Consider the following 22,966-nt stretch of genomic DNA (forward strand, 5'->3'; position numbering starts at 1 on the left):
TCTGCTCTAATTTGCATTCCCAGGGCTAAATATCATATTATTGGGGTCACTTCAACCTTAGGACTTGGCAACACTGTATAATCTATAAATCGCTTGTGCGGGATAGGGCTGGACCAGAATAGTCGAATATTCGTTCGATGGGTTGGTATTCGATTTTCAAATGTGGGATTCGAATATAAGCTGCGATGGTTCGATATTGTGGAAAATAGAATAATTGAATCAAAATGTATTAACCTTTTTACCTTACAGGGATGTGACGGTGAGAAAATTATCCCTCAACATCACATTGCAGTGCTTGTGCACTGAGCGGCCATGAACGAATGCAGCCGTGCGCAGTTTACTTTCGGTTTGCAAATTTAGGTATGGGTTGCTTGAATGGTGGGTTCATTAGCCTATTATTCTTTAATGAAAAACACAACAACAAAACAGTACAAAACTCCCTTAAAGAGGCCTTTTACATTTCACTTCGAAACCAAATCTTCTGCGATCATCTTGTCATTCAGCTTCTTATTCTCGTGATGAATTAAATTGAACACCTGCTGCAGTTTGCGTGGCGCCTCTCGCTAAGTTAATTTTTAATTGTATTAATCTGACTAAAATTAACAAAATGATTTTTATTACTATAATATATCCAAACTGGGACGTAACAGACCTGTGTGTTTTGTATCACTACTTGTGCAGTGTCCGTTCTCTGAATATATAAGCCCTGTTCGCGTGAGGCGCTCAGTTCTCGAGATTCTGCTTTTATTATAGAGGAGAATATGTTCAGCCCCTTCCCTCCGAAGCTTCGAATATTCGATGTTGATTACTACCGAAAATTCGAAGCTAAAAAAAAAATGGTATTCGGACCAGCCCTAGAGTGGGAACTGTTGTAAGATCCTTCAGAGCCAGAGAATATCTCCTGCATGAACAGGTATAGTTTAGGTTAATTATGGTTATAACTTATCTTGCTTTTATGACATGCTATTGCATTTCTGTTATGTACTGTATTGTAATAAATGTGAAAAGACATTTGTGCTCACATATGTGCTCGACTACAACATCTCTTTCTCTTCTCGACATGGCCTTTGTTTCGTGTTAAATGTTAGGGTTAGTGATGTCACCAGATCTAGACCAAAAATTAATGCATCTCTTGATAGAAATAAATGTTTTGATGTTATTTATGACTTAGAGGTGCCAATTCATGTGTGCAAATGATTCACTGTTTCCAGTTTCTTTCGCCAGAGCGTGCTGGTTAATGTGTTTTCCAATTAAATTATTAACTTGGATACCAGGCATATAGGAGAACAATGCTTACTTAACCACTCATGCAGAAGAGAAAGAAAAACAGCCGATAATTTCATGCTTTGCACGTTGTAAGATTAGTCTGCGTTCAGAGCCGCTCATCCTGTCAGCTCTTTCTGGGAAGGGTGCAGTCTCTTCTCCGGTCAGCTTGCCTTGGCTTGTTGCAGCGGGTGGAGGAGGTCCTGCACCTTTGAAGAATTTGGCAGAGATTGCCTTCCTGCTTTGAAATGTGACAAATTGAAATGTACTGCAAGAACACACTTGCTGAACTGGTTTTCAGTGCATTGTGCGTCTGCACTGTAGTGTCTAAGGGGCAGTTTCTCACCTAAATTTCTCTTGACAGGGGGAGGTTTACATTTCTGATGTTTGTTTATGTTTTCATTTTATGTTCAAACTATATTTCTCCTCATAGTCTATTTAAAACACATTTTGCAATTTCATGATCTTGATTGTTGCTCTGTTTTTTCTCTAATAAATCTTCAGAGACCCTAAACTGTGACATGGTGAAGAAGAAGGAAAGAAAAGAAAAAATTAGATGGGAGGAAAAAATATTTGGCAATGCTTTTTTATTTTCTCACAAATGTTTTGTATACCCCCCCCCCCCCCAAAAAAAAAAAAAAACTTTGCATTCGTTCGCAAAGAACACAAAACTTTCTCTGCAATGTAAACCATTTGCGAGATAATAATGCTAGAGATTCAAAACATGCTTATTCATGTTATTTAATGCTAAAAAAAGCTAATTAATGATAGCAACATGTTAATACATGTTAGCTGTATGATAAAGCATGCTAGCAACATGCTAATTCATGTTAGAAAATGCTAAATAATGTTAGCAATGTGTTAATACATGCTAATTGCACTTGAAATAATCTTAGCAACATGCTAATTGGTGATATCACGTGAATGTGTTAAAACCAGATTAAAACATGCTCATTAATGCTAACAGCATGCTAAAACTTTAACAACATGTTAATTCAAGCAAGGTGTTAGATATGCTAGAGATATAATTCATGTTAGATGCATGATAAATAAAGGCTAAAAACATGCTAAATAATGTTAACGACATGTTAAATCATGTTTGAACATGCTAACAACATGCCAATTCATGACACGCACAGCAAAGTGTTAAAACATGCTAGCAAACATATTAATTCATGCTTACAATGTTAAAACATGATAGCCAACATGCTAAATTATGTTAAGACCATGTTAAACATGTTAGCAGCAGGGTAATTCATGGTTGCAATGTGTTAAAGCATGCTAGCAACATGCTAATTAATGTTAATCAATACATTTTGTGTTAATCACCAAAGCTATTGTGTTCCCTGGCGCAAAAATAAAAACGTTTATTTTGTTCGCAAAACTTCTGTGTTCTTTGCGAGCAAAGTTTCTCAGGGGGAACGGAAAACATTTTTTCACCATGTCCCTTTAGGAGCGCCGTATGAATCATTAATTATATTTCTAAACGAGACTTGACGAGCAAACCAAAAGAAGAGCAATTTATTACCTCAGGTTTATTAGGCTACTAAAATTACTTTATACATAATATTTCGGGGTTATTCCTGGTTTCTGGAGCAAACAAGTGTAATCTAGAGTTGCTACATGGCATATAAACTCCATTATAATTCTGAACTCGTTTACTTCACATTTGTATGAAGGGAATACATACAACCGAAAGGGCATGGCAATTTCCTTGTGTTTATTATAATAGGATCAGTCAGCAGTCAGTCAGTTCTTGACAGATGTTCATGTTGAGCAACAAAGCATTCAATTAAACATCACAGACACAGTAGACTGGGATTAAGAGTTAACTGCAGTTTATAGCCATACAGAAGAATGGCAAACCGCTCAGATGTCCACATTAAAACACACACACACACACAGAGAGAGAGAGAGAGAGAGAGAGAGAGAGAGAGAGAGACAGAGAGAGAGAGAGAGAGAGAGAGAGAGAGAGAGAGAGAGAGAGAGAGAGAGAGAGAGAGAGAGAGAGAATAATGTAGCTTATAAAAGAGATGTTTGTCACAACAACATGAAGCCTGCCTATACTTATGCCTTAAAGTAACATAATTCTAAAAAAGTATAAATTAACACATAAACACCTGTAATATGTACAGGTTAACATCCAAAATGATTTAAATGAATAATTAATCAAATCAATGGCTGTTGATGGTTTATAATTATCCATGTTAAGTTTATGATGTTAAATTAACTGTCATCGGCCTATAGAGGGCGCACAAACGCACCTATTCCCACCCAGATGAGGATTCTATCTATCTATCTATCTATCTATCTATCTATCTATCTATCTATCTATCTATCTATCTATCTATCTATCTATCTATCTATCTATCTATCTATCTATCTATCTATCTATCTATCTATCTGTCTGTCTGTCTGTCTGTCTGTCTGTCTGTCTGTCTGTCTGTCTATCTATCTATCTATCTATCTATCTATCTATCTATTTATCTGTCTGTCTGTCTGTCTGTCTGTCTGTCTGTCTGTCTGTCTATCTATCTATCTATCTATCTATCTATCTATCTATCTATCTATCTATCTATCTGTCTGTCTGTCTGTCTGTCTGTCTGTCTGTCTGTCTGTCTGTCTGTCTGTCTGTCCGTCCGTCCGTCCGTCCGTCCGTCCGTCCGTCCGTCCATCCATCCATCTATCTATCTATCTATCTATCTATCTATCTATCTATCTATCTATCTATCTATCTATCTATCTATCTATCTATCTATCTATCTATCTATCTATCTATCTATCTATCTGCTGTCTGTCTGTCTGTCTAATAATATATGTCTATTGTTAACATCTGTAAGGGAGGACAATTATCAAACACTTTATTGTCAACATTTACAGTTTTGAAACACTTTCTCTAAACTGTAAGTGCAATCGTCACACAGGTTTGCTGCAACATCAGAACTCTTATTACATGTCTGCAAATCTGTAGTAACGCACCCAAAACATTTCATTCATCCGTCAAAAACCTAGTTATTGTGTCAGTAAATCTGCCAGTGCCACCAAAATAAAGTGTTTTTGTCATTATGTGAGCCAATCTGGTCAGAATGCTTAGATGTCGTTTTACCATGGAAGTAGTTGTTATCTACAAATGCCATGTTTTTTCTACTTTTTTGTTGTTGACAATAATTGATTTCTATACAGGAATGTCAGCATTATCCAGCCAAATTAGATTTTTAGATACATATTTTACGTATAAAAAAATACCGGGAAAAGTCACATTTGTATTTATACAGTCATTTGTTTTTATAAAAATGTGTTACATGTAAACTGAAAATGTACAGTTGCTTGTTCTTTTTTACACACACTATTATGTCTTCTCTGACCACCAGCATCAACTCTTACATATCTTCGGACTACATTTAACACATTTCTACAGAGATAAATGTATATATGAATACAAATATATTCATATGCACTGCTGCTGCTGTTTATGGTTATGATGTTCATCCATGTCCAAAAAGGTTCAAATGATTGTGCTGGCCAAACTCTAAATATATGAATCCAAACTTGATTTCATTACAATGGCAGGCCACTTGCCAATTTAGCAGACATTACAAACATTGCATGCCAGATATTTCTGGAAATATTCATGCATGTCAGACAGATTTTGATAACTGAATGAAAGAAAAAAAATCGTTTTGCATATGTTGGCTCACACGACTTTCACTGAGAATCATCTCAATCAGATTTGACCAATGACCATGTGCTTTTAGTTATTGAACAAATCAATTCTTTTGCACACATGCACTTTGCCTACATCAATAAGAAATTCAAATCTGATGTGGAGAAAAAAACTATTTCATTCAAGAATTAAGCCAGAGCGTTTGAGAAAAACAAGTAGAGCCTATACAGTTTTACAATCCTTAACCCTGACAAACAGTTTTCTTCAATAACTTCTGTTTCTTGTGTAATCTGATGTCAACAATTGTCCCAGTCTTGAAGATGTTGGGACATGTTGAGTAAATGATGGAGTTACCCTCAGGACAGCTAGGTGGGTGGTCTTCCCCAGGACAGCCCCCCGAACAAACCTCAAATACTGCCTCAGTCATTTCAGGATATTTACCACTCTTTATTGTGTATAACTGAGGCATCAACGTATTTTCATTAAACATAAGTAAACAGCAAATTTGGAGTATCACGTGTTACAATTGTTAATGATGCAAAGGTAAAAACATAAAGAGAATGCAATGCTTTGTGCTGAAACACAAAATAATGTGATGTTGTATAGAGGAAACGGGAGGATTTTGTTGAATCATCACATTATAGGATCAATGAATTATGATAACATATGTTTTCATTCATTTTTAAGTCAGTTTGATGCACTTTAATGTAAGTTTATATGACTTAAACATCCAAGTTTATGGCAGCAACTTTTTTTTATAGTTTTGTTCACTGTAAAAATGTATCAATTGACAACTTAAAAATTTTATGTGGAATTGTTAAGTTCAAATTTATTTCTTAATAATTGTAAAACAACGGGTTTCCTCACTTTTTTAAGTGAAGTCAAATGATCACTTTTTACAGTGATCTAAAATGTGATATAATATTTCTATATATGTCTGATATACAGATTTGAAATATCACAAAACTGTGTAAATAATGTCAAGTAAAGAGTGTTTTTTACATTTAAAACATGGGCATTTTAAATGGTATGCCACTATATAAATTATATAGGTTATGACAACATATGTTTTTACATTGCTTTAGCTCATCAAAATAAGTTGAGCAAGTTTCTAAAAGATTCAACTAATTTTTTCCAAGTCAGTTTAATGTAATTAAAGTTGAAATGACTTAAATAAGCAAGTTGATAGTACTTTATATATTATTATTATTATTAATTTATTTTATTCTTTGCATTTTCATGCAAAATGGCATACACATAGGAAATGTTTAAGCTCAAAACAGCAAAACTGTAAATGAATTCAGCCTAATTATAAAACAGAAGAGAAACGGTTCTGTCAGCTGTGAATTTACTTTGAATTAATTCATTTTGTTTCAATTTCAATTCAATTTTATGACTTAAACACCTTTTAAACATGAAAGCATCATGCAACCATTAAAGACATGTATTGAGCATTCTTTCAAATCGAGTATAAACTGAACCCATTTGAACATTTTCCTCAAAATATTATTTTTTTATTTTCTTTCCTCTAAATGCTCACCAAACACAGTCAATCACAAGGATGGCGATCAAGTGTGATTTAACCATTCACAAATGATGGTGTTACAACTCACAACTAACTCCCTGTTCTCTCCAGTTGATGATCACTAGAGTTTAATACGGGGATAATTCAGAGCAGATCGAAATGACAAGGGACTGACAAAAACCACACGCATAATGTGGTTCATTATATATGGCTTGCAGAGACTGTTCTTGTTAGGGCTGGATATTGGTTGGCTGGTTAAAAAAAAGAAAAGAAAAGTACAAAGTAACTTTTTTAAATCCATTCATCATGCCCTTACATTTCCCGCAGGGGATTAAAAGGGGTTCATAATCAGTCACTCAATGTTAAATGTATGGGAAAAGAGCCGGGCTCAGTCTTGACAAAATGATTTCTCAATGGAACGGGAAGGCTCATTTACATAACAATTATGGGAACTGCATGGAACTACTTTTCTGCAGCTTTCTACATAATGAAAGACAATTTATTTCTTTATTCATAAGGAAGCGAGTGCTTGAACTTCACTGGTGTATTTCTGTATAATGAGATTTATTCCATGGTGAGTGACACTTCACGGCAAAGCTTAAATATGAATAAAAAATTGTGACACCTCCTAAAAACACAGAAAAAGATGAGCTCGTTGAGCCTTCCTTGAGCACTTTATTATAAAAGAAAGGGAAAATGCTGTGTCATGATGATTGTTTTATTACTATTAATATAAGCCTATTTGGTGATGCACATCAATATGAAAATATATAGCCTATAGGCTATAAACAAAAATTGTTAGCATGAAATAAACAATAGTCACATAAGACAATTACAGATATATAAGTACTTGATTAATCATTCTTGATGCTTGAAATATAAACATGTATGGACTAAATAGGCCTACATGGGCCCCCACACTGAAGAAAACCATGTTGCTTTAAAGGCCCTTGCTTAAGCCCCGCCCATCTGAGTCAGCGGTCACATGACTCATAAAGTTTGATGTCCTGCCCAAACTTTCAGAAGTTGGGAGAAGAAAAAAACTTAGTTAGGTTAGTGAGAGGGCTGTGATTTTCAAAGCTCAGTACAGTCACTCTACCAATGTCTGCGTTACAAGAGCCGTAAACTCAAGGAAAGTCGCACGAACTGCGCATTACAAGAGTTCAGACACTTTATGAAAAAGTTTAAAGGAGAAAGTTCAGTAGATATGCTTGTTTCCACATTTACTGGGGTGTTTTTGGGAAGAAGAAAAACACTGCGCTGCCTGCTTTTTTTCGCAAGGCTTGGATAATTAATAAAGTGGACGGGCAGAAAACGGCTTTGCGCTGTTTGGATCTACTTTTTCGCCGTTTTATGGTTGCGGTCAACTTTCCTGTTTGCACCATTTCAGTCGGATAGAAAGAAGAGCTACATTTTATTTGGAGTCATGGATCCGAGCCAGCACAACCCTCCTGCCGGCCACCAGATCGTCCATGTTCGGGGAGACTCCGAGACCGATCTGGAGGCTCTTTTTAACGCTGTGATGAACCCGAAAAACACCATCGTCCCCCCTTCCGTGCCGATGAGGATGAGAAAGCTGCCAGACTCATTCTTCAAGCCGCCAGAGCCAAAGTCCCACTCCAGACAAGTAAGACCACCCCCACAGAAACCACAAACTATTTCCACAAACTTTTCCTGCGGCTGACACTGCGACTGGCGCGCGCACAGTTTCACGCGACTTTTCTTTGCCGATTAGGCTATATTATCGGGGGTATAGCAGTATATATCTTTTTTTATTATTGCATTAACAAAGAACAGTGAGCACAGCATTAAGAAAATAAGTATATAGTTGTAATGACAGCGAGTTATAGCCAAATAAAATAAATAAATGACGTCAATCTTAACGTATAACAATTGTTTAAACAACAACAACAACAACCACAATCAAAGTACTCCGTCACAACATAAAGGTCACAATGCCTTAGAAATGTTACCAACTGCTCCACAGGGTAAGGGCTACCTTTAAAGTTACCATTAGGCTACTGCAAACCTGAAACATAGGCTAATTAGTTTGATCTAGCCTAATACATTTTTATTAAAAATCTCAACAGCCCAACAGTGTGATTTTCTCTTATTCTACACTATTCAGACTACACTCGTTAGTCAAATATGGACACACTCAAGCTTTGGTTTAAATTTTTAAAACCAACTGTTGAGTTTGGCCATATGACTTAAACATGGGTTGAAACAACCCAACACTATTTGAATTTGGTGCCATTATGGCTGTACCATGGTACAGTTACTGTAATAACATTACTCTGTCAAATATTTGTGTAGGCTACTTATTGGCCTTTAATGTCTTGACCAACAGTGCTACAAAGCCATCCACTAGCTGTGTAAGACACTGTCAAACAATATCTATTTTAATATTTGATTTCAGTAGATGGTAGTATAGGTACACTTACACCAACGTTATATGTTAGTTGTGTGTTATATGATTTATTCCGTTACTGTTTTATACAGGGGAATCTCCGTAACTAAAACGATTCAGGGTATAAGTGAGCTTTTGTTATGATTCAGACTGAATCGCAAAACGATTCGGATCATTTTCTAACCCGTTTGATCAGTTCATTGAAGAGAACCGACTCAAATGAGTGATTCATTTTGCGATTTGTGAATCGCTAGTTGTGATTCTAAACATCCGAGTCCAGGGTTCTGTTCATTACAAAAAAATTTTTAAATAAAAACTTTTATCGATGATACATTTTGCCTGATGAACACAGCATTTTACACAAGAATGGCGATATAAAAATGTTCCGTTTTATAGTTCAGAACAAGCCAAGTACGTTTTACAGTCTTTAGTTTCCAGGGATACGTAAATCGGTCGGCTGTCGTTTGAAGCTGAATACAAAGTTTTACAACGAAAAAAAAAAAAAAAAGAGTTAACAAAAGTAATCGAGTTTTTCTCGAGCTTGGAATCACATCTCGCGCATGCGCACACGTTGAGTTGTGCTGAAAAGTTGCCCCAGGACAGCCTGTTTCCTACTTAGCTCCTCCTAAAGTCTGCAGTGTAGGCCACATCCGTTTCTTAACCTTTTGTTATTGTAAAATAAGCTGATAAAACAAATGAATGCAACACTTAGCTATGGTTCAAGTGGACAGAAGTGTCCTTGTGTAAAAACTGTATCAGTTGTTTTTCACGTTTCAATGTTTGTTATTTTTGCTGGAAAAAAAGTTTTGTTGTTACTTCATATGCACTTTGCCATTATTCACTAGAAAAAACTGACTAATTTCCGATACTTTTACAACCCCCCATAGTTTAGAAGTTTATTATAAATCAACTTATATAAATAGATATAAAAACTTGTGCGTGCATAACTGAGCTCATCAATGTCACTGCAGCAAACAAAACTGATTTCCCCCCTCATGTTTCCATTATAAGTTATAGGCTAGTTAAGCAGAAAGAATGTTCACAGTAACAAATTATACATATGGAGGACTTTTGTGTAATTGATAAAGGAGATTTGTTACATAAAAAAGAGAACTAAATTTAAATAATGAAAAATAAATGCTTAAACAATTATGAATACAAGAATCATGAATGCATTATGTATTGTAAAGTTTTGCAACCCTAATTTTATCATTTTAGTCTAAAAGGAAAAATTCTACTTGGTGTGTGATCTTTGCAATGCTGCGTATTGTAGTTACATAGGTTGAGAGAAATTGGTGTATATTTGTGTGGGTGAAAACTGGTATTTTGAATATTTACGTTTAGACATGTCTCTTTGCTTTTTTGAGAGATGTATTGCTTATAGCCTTTTTGCTTTCAATCTAATCCTAATCTAAATGTTTTGTAATCCTCTCTCCCTCTACAGGCCAGCACAGATGCAGGTACTGCTGGCACCCTCACGCCCCAGCACATCAGGGCACACTCCTCGCCCGCCACTCTGCAGCTGAGTGCCGTTTCCCCAGGCACGCTGAGCACCATGAGTCCCGCAAACGCCCCTCCTCAGCACCTCCGCCAGTCCTCGTACGAGATCCCCGATGATATGCCACTGCCCCCTGGTTGGGAGATGGCCAAGACCCCTTCGGGACAGAGATACTTCTTAAAGTGAGTTGACATGCTTGATATGATATGTCTTTTCAGTTGGTAAGGCATTGTTGTCCTTTAGATTGGGGTTAAAGCGACAGTATAATAAAAATCCATATAAATCAATTTTAAAGAGACACAATCGCATTTTATTGAACAGACACACTCCGTTTTTAATTTTAGTGTCTGTTCTCTAACTGAACTGATTTTATGAAAATGAACGCGGTGGGAAAGTGATCAAATAATTCAGTAGCTGTGTCTTTGGGAGTCTCCTCTTAGGGTAGTGAAGAAATGCATTTTGGGAATTGTAGTCTTTCATCCCAATGAGACAAATACATTTTCTGTTTTTTCTCAGTCTAGAAGGCACCAAATTCAAAAATAAGTTCACATTTCTACTACATTAATGACCCAGTTTAAATACAGATTCATATTCCCAGCTGAAGTACCCCTTTAAATTGAGGTTTTTATTAACATTTAAACATTGATCACAGGTGACACGTGAAACAACTTGTGTTTTTTGCCGAAGCTCAAACATGCTGGATGAACCCCATTGGTTCTTTCTTCTTATTCAAACATGCGTGAGCTTCTGTGCACCAAATTTGAGTTTGTTTTTGGGTGAACTACCCTTGTTTGCGCTGCTACCATTCATTTTAGAAGTGGAACCTTTGCTTCATGTATTTAAGGCCCTATTTACACCTGGTATTAAGATGTGTTTTGGTCGATCGGATCACAAGTAGACGAGGGAGATGCATTCCCATTTATTCCTGGTGTTTTAATCTCTCTTTTGTCCACATTCAACCACTTCTGTCCTGATTTCTTCTTAGATCTTTCGGTCTAATGGCTCAAATAGCCTCTGCTCTGGCAGCCACAAGACCAGCCGAATGCTGTGAGTGTGTGTTAGAAATCAGGAATGGTGAGAGAACATTTTGTCCTTGGTACATTTTCCGTCTTCGAACCAAACTTGGATCTCCAGCCGACAAAGTTTAAATCCCGTCTGGCTAGCGCGCTTTCCAAAATGTTAACGCATTAGGTCAGTAGGCGGAGAGTGGGCGGTCTTTTGTGACTGTTCGAGCACATTCCACCACATGAGCATCTACACTGCGAAAGCAATCCGGTCTGGAAGTGGTCGAAAGTGGACAAGCTCAAAACGTTTTAGACCACGCTTACACCTGTATTTAGCATCGTCCATTTGTGATCCGATCGACCAAAACGCATCTTAACACCAGGTGTCAACGCTGGACAAAAAGTTGTTCAATGTTTTTTTGAACAATAGCTACATTAAGAAAATGGATCCATCTGTAAATATGCAGATGAAGGCTCTTTTTTAATCAACCAATAAGGAATCTTTTTTTCCAGCTGGTTTATAGTTTTTACTACAGTGTATTAGTCTGTGTGCCAAGCTTTCCTTCTCTCTCTGTGTGTGTGTGTGGGTACTTAGAGCTTTTGCGGATTGGGTTTCAGAGGGGAACAAAGGCCCAGTGTAGCAGCGTAGAACGAGTGGAGGACGGGCCGGCCTGGTAAACTCATCTGCCTAGCCGCAGAAGCCTGTCCACAGGACACAGGCCGCAAACAGGAACAGATTTAAGGAGTACATTGTGTCTTTTTGATATGTCCCATTCAAATTCTTATTTATTTAATAGCTGCTATATTAGGACCGAATTTTTTAATACAGAGTCTGGAACTGTGACCCTCTGACCAATAGCTTCTAGACAAACATGATTAGTCTCCAATTTACTATGATAAAACGGAGAGCTTTTAAAACCAGATGTTTAGAAGAGGAACATCTGGAGAACATCTGCTTCATTTGGACCAGATCTCCTGGAATTGTGCAAAAGGGGGTTGAGGGACAGGAAGGGGAAAACGCCATTTGTGTAGACGGCTCACAAGACCAAGGCTAATGTTTTGGAAATGTTGCAACTGCTAATGCATCCAACAATGAGTACGACTAATCCTTAAGACTCAGCTCCAAGTTTATTTAGGTAGTTCTCTCTCCTCCTTAATGGAAATATAAAACAAGTTTTAAGCAATCATTGAGACATACTCACTGTGCGATCTTCACCATGATGCCACTGGTCATCTCTTCTTGTCTGTATAATCCCATACCTTTTAACCGTTTGTGGTTTTAAAAAAATGCAGGCTCATTTTATTCATCGTTTTGTTGACTCTGTTTTGTTTGTGGATAACTTTCCCACAGGAAGTTGACATTTGTCAGCGATTCCTCATTTTTGTAGCGAGCATATCACTGTCACCGCTTATCAAATGCAAGGAGCGGAAATAAAAAGTCAGATGTCTTTGAGCAAGTGTTGTTTCTAAGACCGTGTCAGATTAATAGTTAAGTCTAACTTAAAATGGGTCTGGGAACTGGTGTTTGTTCCACAACAAGAACGAATCAGATTCAGGTCAGGTAAATCTGAAACATATATTTTTGGGTATTTCTTTTTCTAAAGTTGATGGTCGGCCATTGGGCAATGTCAGTCAATTTAGTTTTTTTGGTGTGTTCTGCACTGTTGGCAGATTTGGGGCAGATTCAGCGTGCTTGAATGAGCCGACTTTTTGAAGAAGTGATCAGTGTGATTGATAAATCACAATACTAAGCAAGCGCTGCTTTGTTTACGGTTTGTATATCTGCAGTCTAGTTTCAGTTTACCTTTTTGGATTACGAAAAAAGACTATTGATACCTCCTGATATATATATTTATGTACACACAGCCGCAGAACGCACATGTTAGTTGACGGTCACCTTAAGTCCTTTTGGTGTGTTCAAGTGCAGATTTATAACACAGTCGGCTTTCATCGCCACTTGTTCTTTGACATTGGCCTGTTGTGTCAAGTTTAAAGTTGTCCAACTTAAAATGTGTCTTGCAGTGTGCATTTTGTTCCATTGCTTTGTACATATTATGTAAACTCCTAAGATTGAGTCGATTAAGGTCAGATGAATCTGAAACCAGCCTAGTTATACAGTGCCTCCTTTAAACCAACTAGTCATTATTTGTGGATCCCTGTTACATTAGCTATGTTTCCATTCAGCTATTTTTATGCACATTTTAGTATATTGCATAAAACACGCTGGATGGAAATGCCAAGATGTGCATAGATAAAGATAAAGTCCTCGATTGAGGCGGCTAAAAATTTTATCTGATTAGAAGACACGGGCATAAATAAACTATGATGGAAACACGTTTACCAATAAATCCCTCAATGCACAACACAAAAATCACGTGACTTTGCTTCAACAGTGAACGTGATTCGATGACTGGACTAACCAGCGGACCAATCATTTCATCATTTCAAGTGGTGGTTTGATCCTTCTTAAATGCCTGAGCCAAAATCTGTTGTCAAAATAATGGTTTAATTCCCTCCCAGAAGCGTCTCAAATGATTACATTCACAAACACTGGCATTCGAACGCAAGATAACATGATGACAGCGTTTATTGCGTTTCATCTGTGGGGCATGTAGGGGAAAAAGCCAGCAAAGTCCATTTTTATTGCAGATATTTTGTGTCAATTAGGAAGTGACGATTTTGTTGAGAGGGAGACGCTGCTTTATTTTACTTTTTTTAATGTAATATTCAAATTTTTCACACAAGTTAAATTCACAAATTTTGATTGAAACATAGCTGTTGTTGAGTGTTTTCATGTCCGTATTTTTCTGGCAAATGATAGATTTACGAGTATTTGTCTAATACAGATTTATTTAGCAAATGCATAAAATGTTGAATAATTCAGTTTTTTGTTAGCCTGACAAGCCAGACCCACATCAAGATGTTTGGTCTGGAACCTCACCATTGACAGCTCAATCTGAGGGGCGGGATAAACGGTTGGCTTTCAAACTCCCTCTGCCAGCGATAGGATAGCACTACAACCAACCAGAGCAACGAAGGTGAAACGGCTCGTTGACAGATTAAACATTCGCCGTATCCGGTCGGCTAAACTCCGAACACATCTTCCCTTTTTAAGAATGACTTCAGTGCCGTTCTTTGTTCTTTTCTCAGAGAAAAGCTTAACTCCAAGTCTTCCAGAGTCACGGTCAAAGCTGATTCGAAAGGCCGCCGTTCGCCAGTTTCTGTGTTTACTAGAAGCACGCAAACGCAACTCGGCCGTCATTATGTTAAGCCCCGCCCACCGACTCTATACACGATGTGATTGGCCCGACCAGGGGTTGGCTTTTACAGCTCAGAAGTCTATTGAGAGTTGCTAGACGACACTCGCGGCAGATTAGATTTGCTGCCACTAGGGTGCGTCTAGATTTCTAGGCTAGTTTTTTGTGACTCTCATTGCACATTGAAAGTGTTTGAGTGACGTGGAGTGATTGAATCTAGAATCACTAGAGGCTTCAGGAAGCTCACCCAGGAAAACAGAAACGCACTCCTATTTATAATTAGGACCTCTTCAGATGAGCGGTGGTGACAGGGCTGTGAGCCAACCTGTTTGAAACCATAACAAGCTCACATTACTTTCAGGTGACCACTACTGTTCTGCCCGTACAGTACAAGTCATTTTCCCCTAAGGCCAGAGATTTCATTAGAAAGCATGTATTTTACCATTCATTTCGGTTGCAGATAAGCAGACGGCTGTGTGTGAAGTATCCCGATGGCTCTCTCATTCAGCCACATGTGAGTCACACAGCTAAGGGAAGTGTGACTTGCAGCCTGGTTTCCGTTTCGGCATGAATGAAAGTGCAGTTTGTGAATCCTCTCAATAGAGATAAAGTCGAGAGAGCATGAGCGAGTTGCTTTATTCATCCAGTGACACTCATGTGACCCGGTCAGATATAGACAAACGGACAAGAATGAGAGACTTTGAACACACAGTAACAGATCTATCGCATTAAAGCCACTTAGATTTTAGCCGTGAACGGTTACACTGTAACCTTTTTGTCCTTCTATATTTAGTTCGGCCTTTGCTCAGGCCCTCAGTGGTGTCCCGTGACACTTTGATAGCGGGATGAAAATGACAGGAAGCACAAAGCTATCAGAAGTCGTAATCAACCTGCAACACCCAGTCATTTGACCGTTTCAGCGTCGCCTCAAAAGCCCGGGATTATAGGGAACAAGTTCTGTGGCGCTTCCAGATGTTTGTTGTTGAGCTTCCTGAGAATTCAAAAAAGAAGTACACTCTTAAAAATAAAAGGCTTAAAACTAAAGGGGTTTTCACAGAGATACCATTGAAGAGTCATTTTAGGTCTTACGAAGAACCTTTAAGTGAACAGTTCTTAAAAGAACCATGTTTTTCTTATCATCTGAACCCTTTTCTGCTATAAAGAACCTTTTCTGGTACCATTGAAAGGGACCATGGATGTTAAAGAACCTTTCTGTTTAAGATTATACGGTACTGGAGTCACTATTATTACATTTAGAGATGATGTAAAAAAAAAAAACAGCTGGATACACTACACAGTGCACCTTTAAAGGTGAATTATGTAGTATTTTTGCAGTAAAATATCCAAAAAGCACTAGGCCAGTGTTCTATATTTTGTTCAGTTGAGTACTTACAATATCCAAAATGTTTCCAACTATTTGTAAATTGTGAGAAAATTGCTATTTTAACCAAGGACCCGGGACGTGTCAGCATAGTGTTTGAGCGAGTCGCCTGTCAATCGCGTCATATCTGCGTTACCCTCGGTTTTATTCTGCAGAAGCGCTTTTCTCTTAGCAGTGTGGACATGTCACGGCAGCGCCGAGCGAACACACAGAGGAACGTCATAACATCATTTTCAACACACTTGTATCTGATATGATAAACAGAGCTCCTTTACCTTATAATCATAACCGGAAGTGCGGCTGCCCGGCAACTGTGTCCCGTCCCGTCACAATAAAAGTCCCGGTGTTCGCGAGCCGTGTGTTTGTGTAACGATCGCTCCAGTGGCCATGCTCAGCTCCACAACACTCGGTCCTGCTCTGCTTTACACTACAATAACGTTAATAACCGCATCCATGAACATGATTTCTGCCCGAGTCCTATTTTCCACCGGCTGTGAGGTGAAGACCGTAGGCGTTTCTCAATGTCAAGGAAGGATCCTCGGAAGCCAGAATTCTAAGGATGCCACGTCATCGACATCCGACGAAGGACTGTTCCAATGTCGAGGATCCTCGGAATTTCAACCAAGGACTGAGTCCTTCGTTCGAAAAATATGTCATATACAGGAAAGGATGCATATGAGTAGCCTTCGCGCACTTCGCGTTCTCAAATCACCCACAATCCTGTGCGCGCAGCTTCGCTATCTTCAGACGTTCGCGGAGTCGGAGCGTGAACGGGGCAAATATGCTTGTATCGGAGTTTGTAGATGGGAAGGAAGGAGGCGGGAACCGGCGAACGTTCAACAACTTTATTATAAATAATAAACAAAACGAAAGTAACACGGGGAAAACCCTCACGGGCGACTGCCCGCACACACATAATAAACCATAAACAAACCATAACATAAACTCCAGGCCTAGTCCTCTCTCGTCTTCCACGCTCCACCATTTATACTCCAATCACTTTGCCGTGAGCCGAGACCGGTGTGGCGGCGATCAGCTGCCGCTCATTATCACGCCATCGGCCTCACGGTCCCTCACCTCGCTGATTGCCACAATGCTTTTATTTACCTTACCAAACATTTGTTATAACCGTAGTAAATATACGTAAAGTTTAACGTTTAAATGCCGGTACAAATTACTACTGTATTGATATAAAAATATATACAAATAACGTTACACATTGATGGCCAACGGACCTTTTCACTGACGTAATGATGCAATGACGTGCACTTGCTAGCCTGTTCCATTTACGTGTTCTCCGAATGCTAAAGAGGAGCCTCGCCTAGCCTCTGAAGGAAGTGACTTGGAAGGATCCGTCCTTCCAAGGAAGCATCCTTGACATTGAGAAACACCTCGTATGTCCCAAGATACTGTGCTCAAACTTGGCGTCATCAAACTACGCCTTTGTTTAGAATAGACGCCCTCCAGTGGACGGAAAGTTGCATAGTAAAGGAACTTTATGTAAGAAATGTATTTCAATTATTCATAAAATGGTCCTAATATGTCACTAAACATTAAGAAATTGTGTTAATTTCAAATACTTATATCACTAACAAAAGTAGTGCGGCCAGGATATTGTAATTTAAAAGTTGTTGTTGCAGCCCTCAACTGATGTTGATGTTGACGTGTTGTGTTTTGGCCCGAAGCTCCGCCCTCCACCTATCGACCAATCACAAAGTCAGTAGTGTTTCTGCATCCGGGTTGCCAGATCTGCTCTAGTTACCACAGCTGCAGATCTACAAACGTTCCTGCTGATCCTGCAGCCGATCTGGCAACCTCGAGATGTGTACCTCGGATACACCGCTCTACAGTAATTTGAAAGTGATTGCGGTACCATTTTTGTCCTCAATCTTACATACACTTCCTTTAAGGCTAAATGGAAACTATGCAGTGCACATCTAAAGTGCTTGACATTAATTGTATTATGTATATATATTTTTAATAGTCTCTTCATGTTTCAGATAATAAAAAATATTTCTGGGAAATATGGTGCATTGTTAAATGTTGTCAACTTGTGGCTGAAACTTGAAAAGTTGCATGTGTACACAGATAGAGATTAACAATATATCATTAGCATTGCTTTTTATATATATATATGTAATTGAGTATTTCATTGTGCATGCTCAGTATCTTTTATTTTTACATTTAGATTACCTTTGTTGTCATCTAACACTCAATCTTTAAAAGCACTAATAATTAATGTGATAAACATTTTACGTGCTTGACAATAATTGCATTATTTATTAATTGTTTCTTTGTGATAATGTCACTGCATGTTTCAGATGATAAAGAATATTTCTGAAAAATACGGTTCATTGTTGAGTGTTGTCAATTGTCATTCCAGTCAGCAGTGCGTTTTATTTAATCTTCTGTCAAATTATAACATTTATGATGTTTAAAGATCAGTTATTTACTGTATATGAATCGGCATAACATGTTAAATGATTCAGCACTCTCGTTTCACTTTGAAAGTGTAGATTGAATCTAGAATTAGTGGTGGCCTTTTTTTCTTTTTCTTTGAGGTTGGTCTTTATCTCCAGGTTTTTCTTCCTCTTGTCTTCCTGCTTTCATTATTAACCCTGTGGAAGACAGAAGTGGGAAAGGTCAACATGATGTGTTGACCTCTCCTCTCTTTCCCTTTTTCTCCAACAGTTTACTGTGAGCTTTCATTTATAATAGACTCGGACCGTGGGGAAGGGGGGCTCAGGGCGGCTGAGGGTCATCTTGTTTAGTTCTCGCCTGCCTGTTTTTTGGGACCCCAGGAGGAGGGGGGGTTAAGTTCACAGGGCACTAACACTGAGACCAGGGTCATAAACTAATGAAGGATTCTAATTTGGAGAATGTGGCCAAATAGAGGGGCTAATCAGTGTTTCCGTTGTCTTATTAAAGCCAGGAATCGGTGGGGGATTCAGCCCACGGGCGGAGCGGCCCTAGCCGAGAAGGGCCCTCAGGGATGTGGACCCCTGCTATCACAGGGATTAGACCCTCTGATGGGAACCACTGTTACCCCTCCACCCGCTTTAAAACATGCTGCTTTCAATTACTATACAAAGGTGTGTCTCGGTTTCCCCTGAAGGCAAAAGCTGCGCATACATGCATTTAGATTGTAGCGATTGTTGCAGAGGTCTTTCTTGTTTAGATATGCTGTGTGAAATATCCCTGATAAGGTGAATTTGGAAAAGATCTACCATTTGTGTTGGGAGTTAAAGGACGTGACCCGTCATTAGAGTGTGAGGGGACCTGGTGGTGATAGTAAACGTGTGGTGTTAAGTGATTTAATGAGCGCTGTTTGGTTTTTGCAGCTTACTCTACCACAATGTGGCCTCAAGGTCTGTAAACTAAAAATGGCCCCCTTGTTTCCTTCCTGCTGTCTGCTGCCATGGTGGGGGGTTTGGGAAGGAGGGGCGCATGATTGGAAAAACTGGAAAAACACAAGGACACATGATGGCAGGGCTGAATGTATATCATAAGGACTTTTATTACTCTTGGTCGGTGGCTGTAACTTGCAAAATCGTATACACACAGTTAGAGATGCATAATGCATCATTATCATTTCGGTTACTGGAACTCAAAAGAAAATCTCAAAACTGTTACCCATTTGCATACTGTACATTGTAGTTTTGTGATGCCTAAAAAGTATAGAAATTGAGGTTTTGTAACATTATATACTACCGTACAAAAGTTTGGGGTCAGTAAATTAATACTTTTACTCATCAAGGATGCATTAAAATTGATCAAAAGTTACCGTAAAGACATTTATAATGTTTTAATAAAAAAAAAAATTATATTTTAAATAAATGATTCTTTTAAACTGTGTAGTCTTCAAAAAATCATGAAAAAAGTACACGACTGTCAACATTGATAATAAAAATGTTTCTTAAACAGAAAATCATCATATCTGATGGATTTCTGAAAGATCATGTGACACTGAAGACTGGAGTAATGATGCTGAAAATTCAGCTTTGATCACAGGAATAAATTACGTTTTAAAATATTCAAATAATAAAACAGTTATTTTAAATTGTAATAATATTTCACAATAGTACAGCTTTTGCATTTTTACAAAAACACAATTAATCGATTCGACGGCACTAGAAAATTCTTATCGACTTAGGGTTAGTTACAACAATATTATTGATTTGACTGCCCTGACACTATTGGACGAGAACTGAACTTAGCTAGGCGATAACAAATGTTTTCAGCAGAACTGCTTTATAGATGAAATTAACTAATTTAATAATTGATCATCTTTACATGGAACTGAATCAACACTGAACTCACTTCACTATGACACTGTTTTCTTTTAATTAGAGCTGCTTTACAGCTGAAATGAACTTTTTTTACATCATTGAATCATTTCCCTTTTATCACTGTAAAGCAACAATCTGTATTGTATGAAGCGCTGTATAAATAAAGGTGACTTGACTATTGACCAGAATTTTAATATCAGTGCTCCAATGGAAACAAACAGCAAAGTTTTTTTTAAGAAAGCATGTGTATTATGAGTAGACACACACACACACACACACACACACACACACACACACACAAGCACACACACAGGCTTTTGTCCTAGCTTTAGCAGTACTGTAGTAAAATGTGTGCTCCTGGAAGCGTTACATGTCCAGACACACACTGCTAGCTTAGATAGTCTTTGTTATTGAGTCTTCTGGGGTGGCTTGTTTTCCTTTGGATTTTCCTCAGACACTCAACCTCCATTTTCTCTGGGCCAGTTGGGAAAATATTTGCTTTTCTGCCTTTCCCCCCCTTCTCTGAAAGGAGGTACAGGCTAAATTCACATCAGTCTCAATTTCGAAACGGTTCATTGGGGTGCTACGGGCAAAATATAGCCATGACAGGATTGTGAGGAGTTTTGTGTTCATGTGATTTTAACTTTATCTCCCACCACTCCCGTACGCGTTTAAATCCGCTCATCGGGAGGCTCGTGTGAATCACGCTGTGTTGAATTGCACCCTTGTATGTGTGAGTTTGAAGCAGGCATGTTATGTACTGCTTTTGGCCGTCTCTTTGATGGCTAACGGTTTAGCCATCTGGGACAGGCCTCTCTTCCTAGCTCCATTTGTAGCACATTTGTGTGGAGGACGAGTGAAGGGAGTGAAAGTTTGCTATTGCAAATGTGATCAACATCACAGGGAGAGGCTGTCCTTTCCACAAACCCAGACCACAATCATACTTTTGTTTCATGCATGATCAAGGCCTTTTTATAGGCAGTTATAATGCTGTGCATCGGCAGAAATGTGAGATTTTGTAATACTGTCAATACATACGGCAGTAGATATCTGTGGAAAGTGTTTTGATGTGAGAGCAACAAAGAAATGCAATACAGGGTCTCAAATTCAGCTGTTACATGTAGTAATAATTGAATATTTTGGTTTGTGTCCATCAGGTTATCAATAAATGAAAGTCTAAACAAATGAGATATTTTGGATATTAAAATCACAATATTACAATTAATTTGATTCTCCGTAAATTGACATTGTCTCATGGTTTTTACTGTGCCAAACATTTTTTTAACACTTTCTGTGGTTAACATTTTTTACATTCATTTAAATATTATTCATATAATACATTCATTGTAAGAAATTAATACTTTTATCAGCAAGGATGCATTAAATGGACCAAAAGTGACAGTAAAAAGATTTACAATATTACTAAAGTTTTCTATTTCAAATAAATGCAGTTTCTTTTTACTTGTATGGAAAAAGAATCACTGTTTCCACAAAAATATTAAGAAGCTCAACTGTTTTCAACATTGATAATAATAACTTTTATCATTTCTTATCATTAACTTTTACGTTTCTTGAGCATCAGATTATCATATTAGAATGATTTCTGAAGGATCATGTGACTGAAGACAAGAGTAGTATAATGCAATATACAGAATTTTGTTCATATATCCCTTATTTTGTTTTAAACTCACATGTTTGAGCTGACTTTTGAACTCACTGTACTCTAAGTCATGTGAACAGCAGACTCATTTAGATACTGGTTTAAGTCATTTGAGAGATTACAGTGGCCTCGTTTTTGTAATGTTTAGTTTCCCAGGTCAGGGTGGATTCATTTCTCAGCTCATCTAGTGTGAAGCATTTACTCTGAGCAAATGTGTGTTTGTCAAGCTTGGGCTTTATTGACCACACACAAACAAGCCCCTTTCCTGTTGAAGTGTCATCTTTGTGTGTGTGTGTGTGTGTGTGTGTGTGTGTGTGTGTGTGTGTGTGTGTGTGTGTGTGTGTGTGTGTGTGTGTGTGTGTGTACATATAGAAGGCAGAGTTAGCCAGACCAGTGTTTACCTAGTCCTGATGTAACACCTTTGCCCCAGACATCAATGCTCCTACTGTCAATGCCAAACAAACTGCCTCAAGAAGAACCCATGCCTATATATTCAGACCAGTGACTCGGTCAGAATGCTCTTTACATTTACCAAACAGCGCAGCAAGTGTGTTGAATGTCGCATTCAGTTGGTTCTTAATTTCTCATTAGCAGTTAATGGTATATCATGTTAAAGGTGCAGTAAGAGATTTCTGATAAATGCTGTTGAAAGTGGATCGACCGAGAAGCACAACACACTTAGTAGCCAATCAGCATTAGGGTGTGTGTCCACTTATGATGGGGAGGAGAGAGTGAGCCAATCAGCAGTAGGGGTGTGGACAGAGAGTTAGCAAAAGGGAAATTTGAAGAAAGACTGTAGAAAGAGAAATGGCTGAGAGACATTACAAAAGAGAAAAGGTCAGAGGAATTCCACTGGTTATGATCAGGCAAGAGCTTTAGGAGCCGCGTTAATATCAGAAAAGCTTTCTGGCACTGGAGAGACCTAAGCTAAAGGGCTGATAATGGGTGCTGAGGTTGTGTTGTTTCTGATCCGTACGCGAGTAACATTGGTTTGCTGTGTTTCACAGAAGCAGTG

At 38.2% G+C, this 22,966-nt stretch overlaps 1 protein-coding gene across 2 annotated transcripts in view; it reads left to right on the forward strand.

Moving 5' to 3' along the window:
* The first annotated feature begins 7,472 nt into the window (after positions 1–7,472).
* Positions 7,473–22,966, forward strand: part of yap1 (Yes1 associated transcriptional regulator) — a 46,225-nt gene continuing 30,731 nt past the window's right edge. For both annotated transcript variants that reach the window (XM_067419026.1, XM_067419027.1), the window contains exons 1-2: positions 7,473–8,079; positions 10,307–10,542. In XM_067419026.1, the coding sequence (XP_067275127.1) occupies positions 7,879–8,079; positions 10,307–10,542 (437 nt within the window). In that variant the 5' untranslated portion in view covers positions 7,473–7,878. The remainder of the gene's footprint in view (positions 8,080–10,306; positions 10,543–22,966) is intronic.

The sequence above is a fragment of the Pseudorasbora parva genome, chromosome 16 (genome assembly GCF_024679245.1).
Source record: "Pseudorasbora parva isolate DD20220531a chromosome 16, ASM2467924v1, whole genome shotgun sequence".
Classification (NCBI taxonomy): domain Eukaryota; kingdom Metazoa; phylum Chordata; class Actinopteri; order Cypriniformes; family Gobionidae; genus Pseudorasbora; species Pseudorasbora parva.